General features: G+C 37.3%; 1 protein-coding gene across 2 annotated transcripts; it reads left to right on the top strand.

Annotated features, from left to right (window-relative positions):
* The first annotated feature begins 4,904 nt into the window (after positions 1-4,904).
* Positions 4,905-16,987, top strand: LOC120336443 (spermosin-like). Of its 2 annotated transcripts, XM_039404126.2 has the most exons (12): positions 4,905-5,031; positions 9,662-9,776; positions 10,025-10,260; positions 10,854-10,970; positions 11,316-11,375; positions 11,802-12,005; positions 12,934-13,131; positions 13,633-13,826; positions 14,353-14,496; positions 14,784-14,943; positions 15,161-15,347; positions 16,642-16,987. In XM_039404126.2, exons 3-12 carry the CDS (start codon positions 10,032-10,034, stop codon positions 16,835-16,837), a joined length of 1,689 nt encoding a protein of 562 aa, XP_039260060.2. In that variant the 5' UTR covers positions 4,905-5,031; positions 9,662-9,776; positions 10,025-10,031; the 3' UTR covers positions 16,838-16,987. The 2 variants fall into 2 exon arrangements, with proteins under 2 accessions (XP_039260060.2, XP_039260061.2); XM_039404127.2 differs by lacking the exon at positions 11,802-12,005.
* Positions 16,988-17,284: the final 297 nt, after the last annotated feature.

The following is a 17,284-nucleotide window of genomic DNA, read 5'->3' as shown; positions in this document are numbered from 1 at the left end:
AATAACATTCATTAAAACAAAATATCTAAAAAGCTTATGATTGACGATGAAATAAGATGCTGGCTGCCGTATACTTTGTCCCAGGTTCTCGATCGTTTGATACCACAGAAACTTCACCATTCCCATTGTGAATAAATTTCAGATTAGATTGAATTTGGACGTTGCAATTGTGTTTATGGGTCCTTATGTTCTTGGAGCTATTAAATTAGGAAATTTTTTCGATTTCAACATACTTCAGTATATAAACCAATGTTTCCCAAACTTTTTTCTGCCAGCGCCCCCTTGGACGACCTTTTGGCTAACAAACCCTCGCCCCCCCCCCCCCCCCCCCCCTGACTGAAAAGTAGAAATAAATTTATTCTCCATTTATCATTAGCCTAATTAGGTGGATGAACTTCGCGAAAGGCCGCCAGCACATCAATAGTCGGCTTCATTTTAGTCAAAATCAATCCTATGTTTCTCAAATATGTCAAATACGGTTCTTATTGCCATCTAGAATCGCGTTATGGCACTCGAGTATGAGCTGTGGGAGAATTTTTTTTTCTTTTTCATTTATCCCTCATGTGAGGATATTACAATTTGATTAGATTCAGAAGGGATAATATTAAACACTGGACTTTGGTTTCAGTTCAAAATCCCTTTGCAAAGTGATCATAATAAGAATTCCATGTATCGCCGAATGGGTCAATTTCCCACTCCGGAAACTCCGATTAAAATACACCGTAGAAACAAATTTCTATGTCAGTGTGTAATTCTTGAATATGCTACCTTACGCGATGAAAACGTAAAACTCGCATTCCAGGGTGAAGGGAGGCGCGAAAAACCATTGCTATCCTAACCTATTGTCTATCGAGCAACGACACCCGTCTGGCTGTTGTGAGGCAGTTTCCATTGAAGGCCGTCTTAATTCGGTGTGGTGTATTAAGAGCTTGAATGCTTCATCTTTTTTATTGCACAATTGTTTAAGTAAGCGGACCGTTATTTAATTTAGTGCCATTATCTGCTCAAAGGTACAGAAGGCGTTTTATAATCCAAAACAGCAACTAGAACTTACTTTGCTGATGGTGGGTTAATAAATCTGAAAGCACATTGCTATTGGCTTTTTTAATTCGAAAAATGTAACATTTTTGTTTGATTAATCCGGATGATTTTGAAGCCTGCTGGGCGGCCTCATAGCTTCATTGGAAATCGTTTAGATGCATAAAAAATGCATTGATTACAAATCAGAGTTTTGGACTAAAATAGGTTCATATATTTGACAACTTCTATCATATTGCCTAAATTTTTGGCTTTGGACAACGAGACATGCCAGACAACATAGAAGGGCTGTGGCGAATGAAGTAGTCCGGCAGATAAGGGGACCTTTTTGGCCCAAGTTTGATTTCAGACATAAAGTTTTTTCTATTTGTGATTATTCATCTTGGGGTCATTTCCCATCATTTCTACATGGGTGTGGAGTTTGCAGCCTTGAGCAATTTTTTTTACGGCTCAATATTTGTATTAGTGTTTTTCGTCAAACCTGTGCATCATAATGACGCACAACCTGAACCATAACCTGTTACAATACTATGTTCAGGTTGTGCGCAATCTTGGTGCACAAACTACACAAGCACCAAATTTACTAGGAAATAAAATCAATAACTTTTAGGTAATTGTTGAGCCCAATTTTGGGTCGCGACCCATTACAGTATATGGAAATACTGTCGAAACATACGCGTAAAATAAAGAGTACTATTTCAAAATACACGTTTTTGTTGCAATTAACATTACAAGCCTGCTAATGCAGTCGCCAGTGGTTCAAGTGGATATACACCTGGTGGAGAACAGTCAATTATTTGTTAGCGAGAATTGTTATACAGCGGGATAATCACGACGACGCAGTGAAAGATAATGTTATCACGAGAACAAGAATGAGAAAAATTGTTACATTTTATAGTATATCCCTGGGAAAGAATGTAGTTCATTCTTATGTTCCATGCCAATGCTTTTCAAACTACCAAAAACTATCAACACTTTTGCTTCTTCTCTTCTATAAAAATACAATGTTATTATATATTCGCATTTCCATCTGTTTGTTCGTGCTCCCAGATAACCGATCAGCGGCCTCCAAGGAGGACGTGGTCCCTGTTTAAGAAACCCTGTCATAAACTAAAAGAGGCGACCGTGCTTCTCTTGCCTGTTGTCTTGCTGTCCCTGGAATTCAGCTACAACAAAAATTTCTCGAAAACGGATTTTTAAATTTTATGATTTTATTAATATTCTCAACAATGAATGATATACGGGTGGTAAAATGCCAAGTTATTCCAACAATATGATCATGTTTTGCAATTTACAACCAATATTTTGTATGTAACTTTGTTTGACAGAGCCCCAAGAGCTCTAACTACAAATATCAAAAATGTGAGGCCAAAAAAGTCACACTACAACATTGCCAAATGTGCTATATTTACGATAGAAAACAGGTTTACCAAAAAGAATTACATGAAAAATGGTAAAATAAAGATCAATTCAGCAATATCTACTTGGTGATATGCATCTGTTGATGATTTTATGTGTTTGTTTCGGAAGTTCAATAACAGAATTAATTGTGGTTGTTGGGGATGTTTTAAAAAAAGGTTGCATGGAAAAATGTTTTCACAAAATGTCAAGGTTTGATAGTAGTAGAGAAGTAGAAAAAATACTCCCATATTTTTTTTTTCATTTGATAACCACGCCACAGAACTTCCCCGATAAGTATACGCAGCAATTGCGAGAGGCAGATATGCCAAGATGGGATTTCATCGCATTGCAAACCAATATTAGCAATTCTTATATATATTCACGCATTCCCATCTGAACAGCGTGGAAAAGATTATACCCATCTACACACTTTAAGAACTATGTCAGATGAGCGTCATATTATCGAATATCAGCAAAGGAATAGTGCAATGGGAGAAGACATATAAGGCGGAACTTTCAGTAGTATGCAATCAAATAATCTTATTGTAGAATATATATTTGAAAACATTTTGTCACGCCAACTGCAGTCCGAAACTTTTTGTCTCTGACTGAGCTTAGATTGGCACTCATGTAAACTGGTAAGACTGTAAGAGGCACGCGATGGAGCAGATACTAAGAGTATCCATCTCCCAGCTGTCATTTGAGTGGGTACTGCTGTTTTTATTGCAGATGTTACTGATCTTTTTGTATTAAAGATTTACTGGCATCACCGATTTAAGGATGTTGGAAACCAACACGCAATATTACAAAATTTACTTTCAACACGCGGTTTGAATGAATGAAAAAGCTGAAATTAGTATTCTTTAGAACAGCATACAAATTCTGTGGAATGAAACCATACACAAAAGCTCGTCAAAAACCTATAGATCAATAATCAAGTGGAATTTGATGCATGTGCGCAAAAATGCGCGCGGTACTACGTACAACCGAAGCACGCAGGAAAATGTGTGTGATGTACTAGTATTCGAAACGTTTGACTCAACTATGTTGGCATAACAGGTGCACATCTCGGTTTCGCATACGCATACCTTCTATCTCCACAAGGATATATTAATTTTGCCAAAGTCAATGCAGCACTGAAAGGTTGCGGTTCTTCCAAAAGAAAACACGTTACACATCTTTAGATACCAGTGGATGGTTTTACATGGCCTTGTTCGGAGTGAAAGACGAGGTCAAATATTCCAATCCAATCCGACTAATAAAATAAGTCCCTAAGCTTAAACTAGGAAAACGAAATGCGCGCGGCAACGCAAATGTAGTTTGAAGAGCGCAATAAAAAGTGGCTAGATGCTGTCGATGGATCTTGGCTTGTATTAGTGAAATAAACTACCATTTATTCTACTAAAATGAATTTCTGACATTTTAAGGAGATTCAATGTTTCTATGTACGCAAAACTAAACCTTAACAAAAAGGCGCTCCTGAAGTATTTGTACCAAGATGGCGCACAAACTGAACATTGTATGTTTACCAGGTTAGGGTTCAGGATGTGCGTCATCTTGGACCGAATACTTTAAATCCACTTAAAAAAATTTGCTCAACATTATATACTCCACACCCACCTTGGTATTCTTATATATGTCATATACATTATATCTAAACAATAAAAAAAACTTTATGTTCCAAAACAATGTTAAGGCCCGATTCTGCCGGACTAAAGTGTCAATAAACGTAATCCAGACCCGTATTATAACGAAACAATCGATTAACAAAAATCATAATATTTGAGGTTAAACGAGCAATTCCAAACACCGAAATAGATGAGTAAACTAGATCGAACAAAAAGATAAACTGGAATAGATAAAAATGTTAAATACTATTACATTTCATGCAAGTGGCTACAGCTTCATGTAAGCCCAATTTGTTGCCCCCCAATTGCCCAATTCGCAGTCAGCGTCCCCACGGTTATCGCAAACGCCCACTTTGGGAACCGCTGATATAAACTATCATGTGACTTCAGCATAGTTAGTTACAACCACTCATAATTACTACGAGCTAACTTCCCAAACACCAGGCCATCGTGAGAGCCAGTGGCTTTTGATCTCGGGGCGCGGTCCGCTGTTGGGCCCGGCGGTAAAATTCTTGAAAAAGTCTTTAAACTTGAAAATCGACTTGATTAAAGAATGAATAACAGTGCGAAATTGAATGTCGACGCCCTTAAGCAATCCGGCACTGACGATTATAAATGAATAAAATAGTGTAACAAATTACGAAACAAAACTGTCCCTTAATACATTTCTGGAATATTTACAAAACAAGTTTAACCGACAACCAAGACGTTTATAGCACAATTTATTAGTGCCTTCATTTTTATCATTTTCATTCTTTGTGACACAACAAGAAGTTTATTTTGATAGTGACGTCACCATGGCATTAAACGTAATAATCGAAGCACTGTGAAATTCTTAATTTGCTCACTGAAAGTAAATTCAGTCACAAGTTTTAGTTGCTGCGATCTTTCATTATGGAGCTCCCGTATCTCTGGAGCGAGAAAATGGATATTCCTCCTGTGTCAGCACGTGCTCAATCTGCAGGTGAGCCATCATTTTCATAGGCTATTTGTTTCAAACAATAGCAGAATGTTTTAAACCGAATGTTTTCCAATATATAACGTTAACCCATTACCGGTACCGTCTATGCATCCAAAATTTATAACTTGACGTTACTGGCTATAACCATTCTCAAACCCGACGTAGACTATAAGTATCAGGATCAGGGACTTTTGGGCCATGTTCACAACCCGCCGTTGCATTCCGTGTGAATCATCGTTAGTTGATTAAATATCAACAAGAAGACGAATTTCGGTGTAAATTAGTCATTACCCTCGCCAGTGTTGGCACTGATCCTTCACATAATTGCTTATTCCGTTTGGGTTACCTGGTACCCGCCATATTATTTTTAAAGGGTACGGCGTTTAGTGAACTTGCGCCGGGCATTGGTTCAACATGTGATTATCTTATCGACTTCCCTCTCCAACGGTAATACAAAAATCAAATCCTATCGGACTGCAATAGTATTAAAAATTGACAGACTTCACCGAAGTTATATATATAACCAATAACTTGTGCTAAAATGTGCTGCTGGACAAAGCATGCACAATACGTGGACCGTTCACTATACGTAATTCTGCAAAAGATTGAAAATGGTACACGATGGATTAAGAATAACGTGATTGATTTAAAAACTTGAGAATGCAAAATAGTAACGTTCATTGTTTCGGTCTGAAAGTGTATTGTGGTCGGGTCCGTTGAATCCACCCCACTTGTTGTTCTCTCTTTTTGTGTTGTGAGTTGTGACCTAGTATCCCGACCGGCACTTCATATATAATCATGGAAATTCATTTCTACAATATTCAGGAGATTTTGTGTCAGTATGTAGCCAAATTTTGCTTGTCTATATATATGTATCGCAGAGTGTTTCACGAACATTGTGCACGCGCAAGTGAATTTTTGTATAAATTTGAGTTCTGCAACCCTGTATTAGGTTGGTCAATTCCAGAAAACACAAGTAGTGGTATGAGAACGTTGAAATATATGAATGATGAAGTCAAACCGCTTCGTAATTATATGCGAGAACGAAGATTTCAAGTAATTGCGTTCGCCAGCGGAAAACTAAATCGACCAAATAATTCTCGAAATTAGCTTTTGAAACTACTTCTCCACATGGTATTCTATTTAAGGTTGTCAAGCCGATCGTGGGTCTTAGTCCGGCAGATAAGGGGCCTTTTTGGGCCCAACCTTGTTTTCAGACATAAAGTTTTTTTTATTTGTGATTATTCATCTTGGGGTTATTGCCCATCATTTCTACATGGGTGTGGAGTTTGCAGCCTTGAGCAATTTTTTTTACGGCTCGATATTTGTATTAGTGTTTTTCATTAAATCTGTGCACCATAATGACGCACAACCTGAAACCTAACCTGTTACAATACTATGTTCAGGTTGTGCGCCATCTTGGTGCACAAACAACGGAAGCATCAAATTTACTATGAAATAAAAATCAATAACTTTTAGGTATTTTTTGAACCCAGCTTTGGGTCGCGACCCATATATATGGAAATACTGTTGTAACATACGCGTAAAATAAAGAGTACTATTTCAAAATACCCGCTCTTGTTGCAATTAACAATACAAGCCTGCTAATAAAGCCGGCAGTGGTTCAAGTGGATATACACTCGGTGGAGAACAGTCAATTATTTGTTAGCGAGTATTGTTATGCAGCGGGATGATCACGACGATGCAGTGAAAGATAATGCTATCACGAGAACAAGAATGAGATAATTGCTACATTTTATAGTATATATATCCCTGGGAAAGAATGTAGTTCATTCTTAGGTTCCATGCCAATGCTTTTAAAACTACCAAAGACTTTCAACACTTTTGCTTCTTCTCTTCTATAAAAATACATTGTTATTATATATTCGCATTTCCATCTGTTTGTTTGTGCTCCCAGATAACTGATCAGTGGCCTCCAAGGGGGCCGGGGTCCTCTTTTGGGAAACCCTGTCATAAACTATAAGAGGCTAGCGTGCTTCTCTTGCCTGTTGTCATGCTGTCCCTCGAATTCAGCTACAACAAAAAATTCACGAAAACGGGTTTTAGATTTTATGATCCCCTTATCATTCTCGACAATGAATGATATATATGCGGGTAGTAAAATGCCGAGTTATTCCAACAACATGATCATGTTTTGCAACTTACAACCAATATTTTATATGTAACTTTGCTTGACAGAGCCCCAAGGCCAAGAGATCTGAATACAAATATCAAAAATGTGAGGCCAAAAAAGTTACACTACAACATAGCCAAATTTGCTGTATTTACGATAGATACCAGGTTTACCAAAAAGCATTACATGAAAAATGGTAAAATAAAGATCAATTTAGCAATATAATATCTACTTAGGATTTGGTGATATGCATCTGTTGATGATTTTATCTGTTTGTTTCGGAAGTTTAATGACAGAATTAATTGTGGTTGTTGGGGATGTTTCAAAAAAAAAGGTTGAATGGAAAAAAGGTTTGGCAAAATGTCAAGGTTTGAGAGTAATAAAGAAGTGGAAAAAATACTCCCACGTGTTCTTCATTTGACAACCACGCCACAGAACTTCTCCGATAAATATACGCAGCAATTGCGAGAGGCAGAAATGCCAAGATGGGATTTCATCGCATTGCAAACCAATATTAGCGATTCTCAGATATATTTGCGCATTCCCATCTCAACAGCGTGGAAAAGATTATACCTTTCTACACACTTGAAAACTATGTCAGATGAGCGTCATATTATTGAATATCAGTAAAGGAATAGTGCAATGGGAAAAGACATAAAGGCGTAACTTTCAGTAATATACATCAAATAATCTTATTGTGGAATATATATTTAAAAACAATTCGTCACGCCAACCGCAATCCGAAACTTTTTGTCTCTGGCTGAGCTTAGATACCAATTGGCACTCATGTAAACTGGTAAGAGGCACGCGATGGAGCAGATAATATGAGTATCCATCCCCCGGCTGTCATTTGAGTAAGTACTGCTGTTTTTATTGCAGATGATACTGATTTTTTGTATTAAAGATTTACTGGCATCACCGATTTACGGATGTCAAGTAATGGACATAAATAAACCATTTGAAAACCAACACGCGGTATTACAAAACTTACTTCCAACACGCGGTTTGAATGAATTAAAAAAGCTGAAAATAGTATTCTTTAAAACAGCATACAAATTCTATGGAATCAAATCATACACAAAAGCTCGTCAAAAACCTATAGCTCAATAAACAAGTGGAATTTGATGCATGTTCGCAAAAATGTGCGCGTTACTACGTACAACCGAAGCACGCAGGAAAATATGTGTGATGTACTAGTGATCAAAATGTTTGACTTATCTATGTTGGCATAATAGGTGCACATATTGGTTTCGCATACGCATACCTTCTATCTCCACAAGGATATATTAATTTGGCCAAAGTCAACGCTGCACCTGAAAGGTTCCGGTTCTTCCAAAAGAAAACACGTTACACATCGTTAGATACCAGTGGATGGTTTTGCATGGCCTTGTTCCGAGTGAAAGACGAGGTCGAATATTCCAATCCATTTCAACTAATAAAATATTTCCCAAGTCCCTAAGCTTTAAGCAGGAAAACGAAATGCCCAGAGCAACACAAATGTAGTTTGACGAGCGCAAAAGAAAGTGGCTAGATGCTGTCGATAGATCTTGGCTTATATTAGTGAAATAAACTACCATTAATCTACTAAAAATGAATTTCTGACATTGTGAGGAGATGCAATGTTACTATGTATTCAAAACTAACCCATGTAGTTATGAAATAATTGTTTTTAACGAAAGGGTGCTCCCGAAGTATTCGTCCAAGATGGCGCACAACCTGAACATTGCATGTGTACCAGGTTAGGATTCAGGTTGTGCGTCATCTTGATACGAATACTTAAAATCCATTTAAAAAAAATTGCTCAACATTATATACTCCACACCCACCTGGGTATCATTATTTATGTCATCGACATTATATCTAAACAAAAAAATAAACTTTATGTCCCAAAACAATGTTAATGCCCGATTCTGCCGGACTATCTCATTTGCTCGTTGCGATAACCAAGGCGCTGGTAACACTGAAAACTAAAGATTCCAAGATTTTTTCAAGAGAGTAATTGCTTGTTAAAATCACGATTTGTCATTTATTACAGGCAAAGTCTCGGGATATTGTGTACAAAGCCCCCGCCACTAATGCAAGAATGTGAGATTTGAAAAAAACAACCCCGCGACGTTTCGGAATAACAAATTATTAATCATCCAGTTCGGGTTCGGGTTAGAAATGATTTAAAAATTCGAATTTCCAGTGCAATCTGCATTCCTAGCCTTCAACCTAACCCTAACTGGATAAGTGTGGATAAACTGGATAAAAAAATTTTTGTTTGAGCGTGGGGGGTGTTTTTTGTCGGGCACTTCGGACAGAAGATCCATGTTTCGACGTTGTTGAGGTATCACAAAAAATCTTTGCGGCCTTATATGCGTGTCCGATAGCGTGATGGAAACAGGGTGGTGGCCGCACGTCTTGTAGATTCTCTTTAGTCATGGATGAACAATATAACTTCTTCTGTTATTTCGAAACCCCAACGAGATATTTCACTAGCATATTTTTCTGTTGAAGGATCACCAAGTCCATTCATGAAAAATATCAAAGCTATTGCGGCGGTAACTACACTGATGAGTCTTGGTGTACTTGGAGCAGCAGCAGCTCTGTATTTTTCAGCTTCCTGTTAAAGGTGAGATCCACCTTTTTACATATCTTTACTGCATGTACAACGTTTTCATTAATTTGTTTTTTCAATAAGTAGTACTTGCAAATTCAGGTGTAGGCTACTTTAAACCGTCTCACCAATAGCCAATTTGGTTACAGATTTCGCTGCTATTGATATATACAATAATTATAAATAGCCTTGCATTAATATAGATTGTGATACTGTCTTCGATCGCGACCAATATAATAATGTTCATAATTGGTTTATTTTAGATAAGTAATGAGTAACGACAAATCCAAAAAATCCAAAAAAGATAAACCCCCAAAGTCGTCGAAAAACGCCGAAAAATACGAAATTAAATCGGAGAAAAAAGAAAAGTCAAAAGAAAAATCTTCGAAAGAAAAATCCACAAAGAAAAAACCTTCGAATAACAAATCCAAACAACGTAAAAACAAAGACGCTGATGATGATGATATTTCCGAAAATTCAGACAAAAACAGCTCTAATGGTAATTTCCTATCGAAAATATGTTATTCATATCTCAGGTCATCACATGTATGCCCCTTTCCCCGACCTTTGACCCCCGAAAAATTCTTTCTATACTTCACCATTGCAAAATTTTCGGGGCTATTTTAGGAGTGCTTTTGCGAGTTGACGCCTGTAAAATGGGGTATGTGTTTCAAACCATCATTATGATTCATCGCATACAACAATCTGTTTTTTTAAAAGTACCGGTAAAGAATTTTAGCCTAGTCTATCACAGCTATTTCTACACTGATTTTTTATTACTGCAATTAAATTAAAACTCCTAGGAAGACAGAGTGATCATTGAATTATCCGATTTATATTTAAGTTTCCGAAATACAACTGAAAACTAACGAATAGAGTTCAAAAACGCGAAAACGAGGAGAAAGGTCCATAGCTAGAGAATAGAGGCAGCACTAATTACTTGTGTATTTGTCCCGGGCATTAAAAAAACAAGGTTAATAAAATAGAAACACGGCATAAAAATGATAAAAAAGGAAGGATGTAAATAGACATATATATATATATATATATAAGTTAACGTAATCTGTACGTACTATATTTTTTTCATTTCAGGTTCACCTCTACCAGACATTAAAGTTTTTATTGCAATCGTTGTAGGAATAAACTCCGTTATATTGATAATAGCAGTTTCTCTTTTAGCGATGTGGGCTACGACTTCTTGTGAGCCAGGTAAGACCATCATCATGGTACAAAACTTCAGCACGAGGTGCATACCGCTGTACATACCGTATATGTATAGTTAATTGTGCAGATTCCGTATCATTATCACAGCGTTTCTCTTTCTATCGAGCTGGAAAGAGGACGTCGAATACTTGAATAATAAAGTTATACAAATTATTAGGCTAAATGCCTAAGAATCTTATGCTTATATAAGGTTAACCATAACTTTCAGTGGTTTGATGCTTTAATCTTGCTTTCCAAGTAATTTGAATGTTTTTATTCAAATCGGAAAGTTTTTAATTGTGTTTTTTACTATTTATGTTCATTTATCATGTTTCTCGTTATGAACAACAGGAACAACCACTCAAACCGGAGGTATTGACCAACAAAATCTTGGTCCTGGTGGTAGCTCAGGTAGGTACTTGGAAATTTCCGATAAGATTGCTCGTATAATCTGCTCTTAACGCGATGTTTCGATATTTAAAATAAAAAATAATGGAATTTATTGTTGGCCGTCGCAGGGATAGCGTTATCTTAGCTATATTTGGGACAACCTATGAATTTAAGCAGTAGGAAATGTTATTCACTTACATTGGCCAACATATTAGATCAAATTAAGATTTCAATAATCCAGAAGTATACAGCTAGCACTAGCTATCAAACATTTGAAAAATGTCCTTAAAAATTAAATTGACTTGACGGAGACACCATTGAAAATATAAATAAATTCTTTTTTTTTTAATTGAGAGTATTGTCAAAAACTCTCCGATACCGAAGCATGCGTATCTTTCTTATTGATTTCAAATATTCTATTTGAAATTGTTCTCAAAACATTTGTAGGATCATTTACTGGTGGTTCGCCGTCTCCTGTAGGTGGTTTTCCATCTCCTGGAGGTGGTTTTCCATCTCCTGGAGGTGGTTTTCCATCTCCCGGAGGTGGTTTTCCATCTCCTGGAGGTGGTTACAGACCTCCCAGTGGCATAGGAGATTCTTCCGGTTCACAAACTCCTGGTGTTGGTGGCACTAATACAGACGGATCTGGTGGTTTGTATATTTTAAATTTATCTCATTTTTCAGTACTTTAAGGTTTAAGCACTCTTGTTTTTCTAGTTGATAAATAATAATCACGTTTTACCTCCTGTTTTTTTTTTTATCTTGACAAAAAATTTGTGCACGACTTGAAAATTGGTTTCTACTAATCCAGTAAGGCCTCTGGTCAGGAAAACAAGTCGTGGTATATATCGTATTTTCGATGGTTGCATAGATCTATGCGTAGTTGTAAACTGTTATTGTAAATTCGAAAAACTTCACAATCCAAGTGCGTATACGATCAGTATAGTAACTATTTTCACCTTAATCGCCGGTCGGATGAGTTTTTCAAATTAGTTTACATTTGGCAGTAACCGACTTGTGATCACGTTTTTGACAGCTAGAATTCCGTTAATCATTATTGAGTTTGATTATTTGTGCAGCTTCGATTCTCAATAGAGTGAAAATTATGGAAAGGTTAAAAATATTGTGGTTGATTTGTGTGGAAAATAGGAAAATTGATTATAATTTCGAATCTAATAAAAATGTCCGTTTTAGAACCTCATTGGATGTTGCACACCTTCGTTTCGCACAAAAATGTAACGATTTGTCATGCACTTGGCGGTGCCCCGCTGACTTAGCCCTGTAACCCCGATTATCATACGCGCGGTTATGATCTTCCGCCATCAAGTCGAATGCACCTGAAACGAATACCTGGTTAACTATTCTCGTAATCGACGTGGACTCTTAAACGAACGAGGGATTATAATTCGCCATGTGATTGAATCGCCTTATCGGCGATCCTGTCCGCGGCGATAAATAAAAAAAATTCCGGATTCTATCCATATGTACAAATATCTTAAATTTGGAGGTGGTATATTTTTAGTGAACTTTTTTCTGGATAATGTAACAAAAGTATTATCACCAAAATTATTTTTTTTAGGATCGTATCCTGGTTCATCGCCGTCAGGATCATCACAAGAAAGTTTTGAAGGGTCGTCTGGTTCACAAATTCCTGATTCAGGAGGAGAATCACATGTCAGTGGTGGAGAACCATCTTCAAATCTTCCACCACCAACATCTGTCAGTGGTGGGGAATCATCTTCACGGCCCCCACAACCAACACTCCCTCCTCCCACCGGTGAGATGAAATATATCTTCATAAGTTGTGTTATCGTTGGGTCTTGTCGAGGTGACAGTATACGCTTTAATGCAAAAATATCTTCCAGTATTCTGTCGAATCTTGTCTGTTAAATCGATTGTAATAGTATCTTGTTAAAGCCGTCAAGCCCATGTGACTTTGAATCAAATATATATGGTTAAAAGCAACATCCTTTGTCCTGTAAGTTAGTTTCTTACTAATTCTCTTAAACTATCCCTATTTTGTCGCCAGTATCACTGTCCAAGATATTCAGCGAGTGTTGTGCCCATCTTTCCCTGATATTGCCAGACGACCTCAGCTAACCTCGAGATCTAGTGCTTTCTCAAAATTTACGACAAATAAACAACCAAACTAAGTAAAAATTTACATACTAAACAGAAAATGTTGTTATTGGTTACAATACTCTATATTATTATTTTGAATCATAGCGATTTCAATTCCTACAGGCATTTAAACAGTATACTTTTTGTCACATTCCAGCATCACAAATCGTTCTGTCGGAATTCGACCAAATAGATAATCCAAACTTTGAATGCGGCGTGCCGACAATAGAACCTGATTTACAAAAGGGCAGAATCGTCGGAGGAGCAGAAGCTGTTCCATACTCGTGGCCATACACACTAGGCCTCGCAGTTGTACAACTGCTAGGAGCCGGAAAAATAAATATAAAGCAGGTACCTTCTTTCCTAAAATTAGATAATTGAGGGGAGGTAAGACAAAAAAATCCGAAGTTCCACTTTAAGTGTGTTCGTCACAGCCTTGATTGTAGAAATATTGCTGAAGAACAATTCATTCTTTGATGCAAATATGAATTCCGAGTAGCCTACATATCCTTTTTTACGACGTCGACTCTGTATAAACGAGTGTTTTCCATGCGAGGAATAACAAGCAGAAGCAGGCCCTTGCAGTTTTTTTGACAAATTTAGAACCCCGGTCGATTTCCCTCTTTTATCCATGATGTATGTGGTACCTAGTAAGGTTTAGTCTACCTGTCCGTGCTTTGGTGGTTTCTTTTTCTGCTCCTGTATATGTATTGAGCCATCTGTTTTCATTTTTACTATCTCGACAAAATATTATCCTAGGGTTGAAAATTTACTTTTTTGTTTACAACATGCAAACATTTTAGAGTGGTAAAAATACTACAAAAATATAACATTTTAAACCTATTCGGGTCGTTCATTTAAATACGGTATTTTTTAGATGTGTGGAGCTACCCTCATCAGCCCACGACACGCGCTGACTGCTGCTCATTGTTTCCGAGCGGATCAGGAGGGAAGACAGTCTTACACCGTAATAGCTTCAATGCACAATTCGGAAGTACTCAAAAACATCGTTCCACGGGCGGTAGGTCTGATGGAAGTATTTTTGAATTGTACCTAACATACTACCTATCTTCATTATGAGGATCTACTATATTTACCGAGAAACAGTAATAGATGGAATTAGCACCATCGACAAACCAGGTCGTGATGTTGGAGCTTATTTTTGCCTTTATACAAGTCGGTATCCAATTTTTCAGATCTATGAACCCTGAAGTGAGACACAAAAAAACTTTAGGAAGATTTTTTGATAGATCTGGGATCTGGGAATATATCAATTGATGATCATCTACAAATTTTATTATTTTCCAGGTTGTAGGCATTCATTTTCATCCAGAATCCACTGGTATGGACGCTTCCATACCATTTGTCAGATATGACTTTGCTGTACTAACTCTCTCCAAAGATGTTGTACCAAACGACAATATTAAATTCGCATGCTTGCCCGCAGTCAAAGCCATGCCACCAGAAGGTTTGTAACACTTTTTCTATGATCTAATGAGTCTTATAATGAGGTCGATTCATTGTTGGCATTAAAGCTGTCTCTGAATAAAAATTTTAAAAACCAGCTATATATATAATTTATGCCACGAAATGTTGCAATGATAAACTTTTTCGGACTAAGATTACTTTGTCAGATTTTAAATATATGTATATGTTTTGTTAACAAACACACGTCCACAATACAGGTACTGTGTGCTGGGCTGTCGGATGGGGTAAAACCATGGACACAGGAGCTGATGGTTTATTGAAGCAAGTTACAGCCGACATAGTATCAGAAGGAAGATGCAAGAGGGAGTTTAGTCCTGAAATATTTTTGGATTCTACGTTTTGTGCAGGAACGACACGAGGCCAGGACACATGTCAGGGCGACAGGTGGGTCACTAGATCGAAAAATTTTAATGGGGCGAAAAGGCATAAGTGAATTTGGCTATATGACATGACAGTCTCTATAGACGAAAATGAGCAGAGAAGACTTCACCCGGTTCGAGGGTTGCATAACTTTGCATGGTGGAGGAGGCATCTGAATAGTTGAATGTGTGTGTTTTTTTTTGTATATATATATTTCTTATGCAAATATGCTTTAAAAAAGTCGTGAGTTCTTTCCTAAAACGAGAAATAACACCGTAGAAAACCCGTAAGTAGACCTCCTTAGGACCGGGGTGCTGGTAAATCTACTGATACCAAAGTTTAAAATTAAACAGTGTGATTGCCATGAAAAACCTAACGGCTGAGCGGACTAGAAATTTATAAAATGAAAATACTTTATCATAAAAATCTTGATGGAAGATCTGCAGCGAGAGATTGGGATTCTCAATAATCTGGAGGAGGGTGGTCCAAACCCAGGGCCGCAGGCCATCTGTGGCCCGCATCACTTTTGCTGATATAGATAAGAATTGGGGATCACCAAAAAAGTAGCATTTTGGTATAGTTTCTTGGTATGTCTGCAAGTTGTGTCAGTGCCAAAAGAATAATCTGAAACGGCATGTTATCGATGTTCGGGAGCGCTCCATGTATGAAAGCACCTTTTCTTCGTTGTAAAGAGTCTAAAACCTAATACAAGGGAAAGGTTGGGAGACGAAACGTTGGGTGCCAGTTAGAGACTTTCAACGACCACATAACTGCTGATATAAAAAGATTGATTGATAATAAATGATAATCATATGTCTAATGAGGCCCGGGAACAACACAAAATCAATATTGTCGCCAACCTTGGACTACCCTGATCTAGATTTTTCAGAAGACAAATTTTTGGTACAACGATACTGAGGCTAACACCTGTTGGAATAACTGTAATGATATTAAATTTCACAAATCGCAAGATAATGCAAATTTGCAGCGTGCCATTTTCTAAAGTACCCCGTTGCCCAATTAGTCTCGTTTTCCCAGTGTCAATCCCCAGAAAGCTAGTCAATATTTTCCCGAGCAAATAGTCCAATTTATCCTTTAAGTATAGATTTTATGAAGGTAACGAGTTCAACATGACAGCATTTTGGCCAAGTCCATTTTTTTACCCGAGAGCTCCTTCGTCATATTACGATATCCCAGAAGCAGTGTATAATTCCAAAACCGTAACTAAAACAAATGCAATAATTCTAACGTGACAGCAAACGGACTGAAAATAATTGTACACAATGTAGTGACACGGCTCAATTTACTTGTTTTCCAGCGGAGGCCCATTATATTGCAAAGAAGACGGCAAGTGGATTTTATACGGAGTCACAAGTTACGGAGTAGCAGAATGCGGAGAGGGGCCGATGGCCGGGTATGGCACAGTGTCTCACAACCTAAGTTGGATTTGCTGCTTTATGCCCTCCATACCAGGATGTTCCGGAATAAAATGTGCGAGCAATTCAGAAGCCTAATTAAACGTAGACGTCTTATGCTCACTTTTCAATAAAATGCTACCATAGACAAAAACAAAACAATGTTTCATATACTCTTTTGTAATTAAGATGTTGCATTTGTCCTTGAAAACATATTTGTCAATTTATTAAATGCATATTCAAAGCCTGTATTTTTCTAATATTTGCTATCAAACAACTAAATTGCGCAAAGACATCTTTTAGTACAATACTGACTGATCAATGCGATACCGTACCATGTAGTAGGTTCACCCAGTCAACTGGTACCTTGCATTGTTATCTGTACTTTCAGTCGAATTTACCTCCATGTGTTTAGAGTACAACCTATATCAACCAGAGACGATTGCCTTTGCGACTTTTAAACAAAATCTTGCCCACTCATATTTTTGTAATAATGCTGGTATAGGATTATGCTATATTTTTACTGCCGAAACAGCAGGCTGCCGT

This window comes from Styela clava, chromosome 2 (assembly GCF_964204865.1).
Source record: "Styela clava chromosome 2, kaStyClav1.hap1.2, whole genome shotgun sequence".
In the NCBI taxonomy this organism is placed as follows: Eukaryota; Metazoa; Chordata; class Ascidiacea; order Stolidobranchia; family Styelidae; genus Styela; species Styela clava.
The sequence above is the reverse complement of the archived record's forward strand: the minus strand, read 5'-3'. Positions and strand labels throughout refer to the sequence as shown.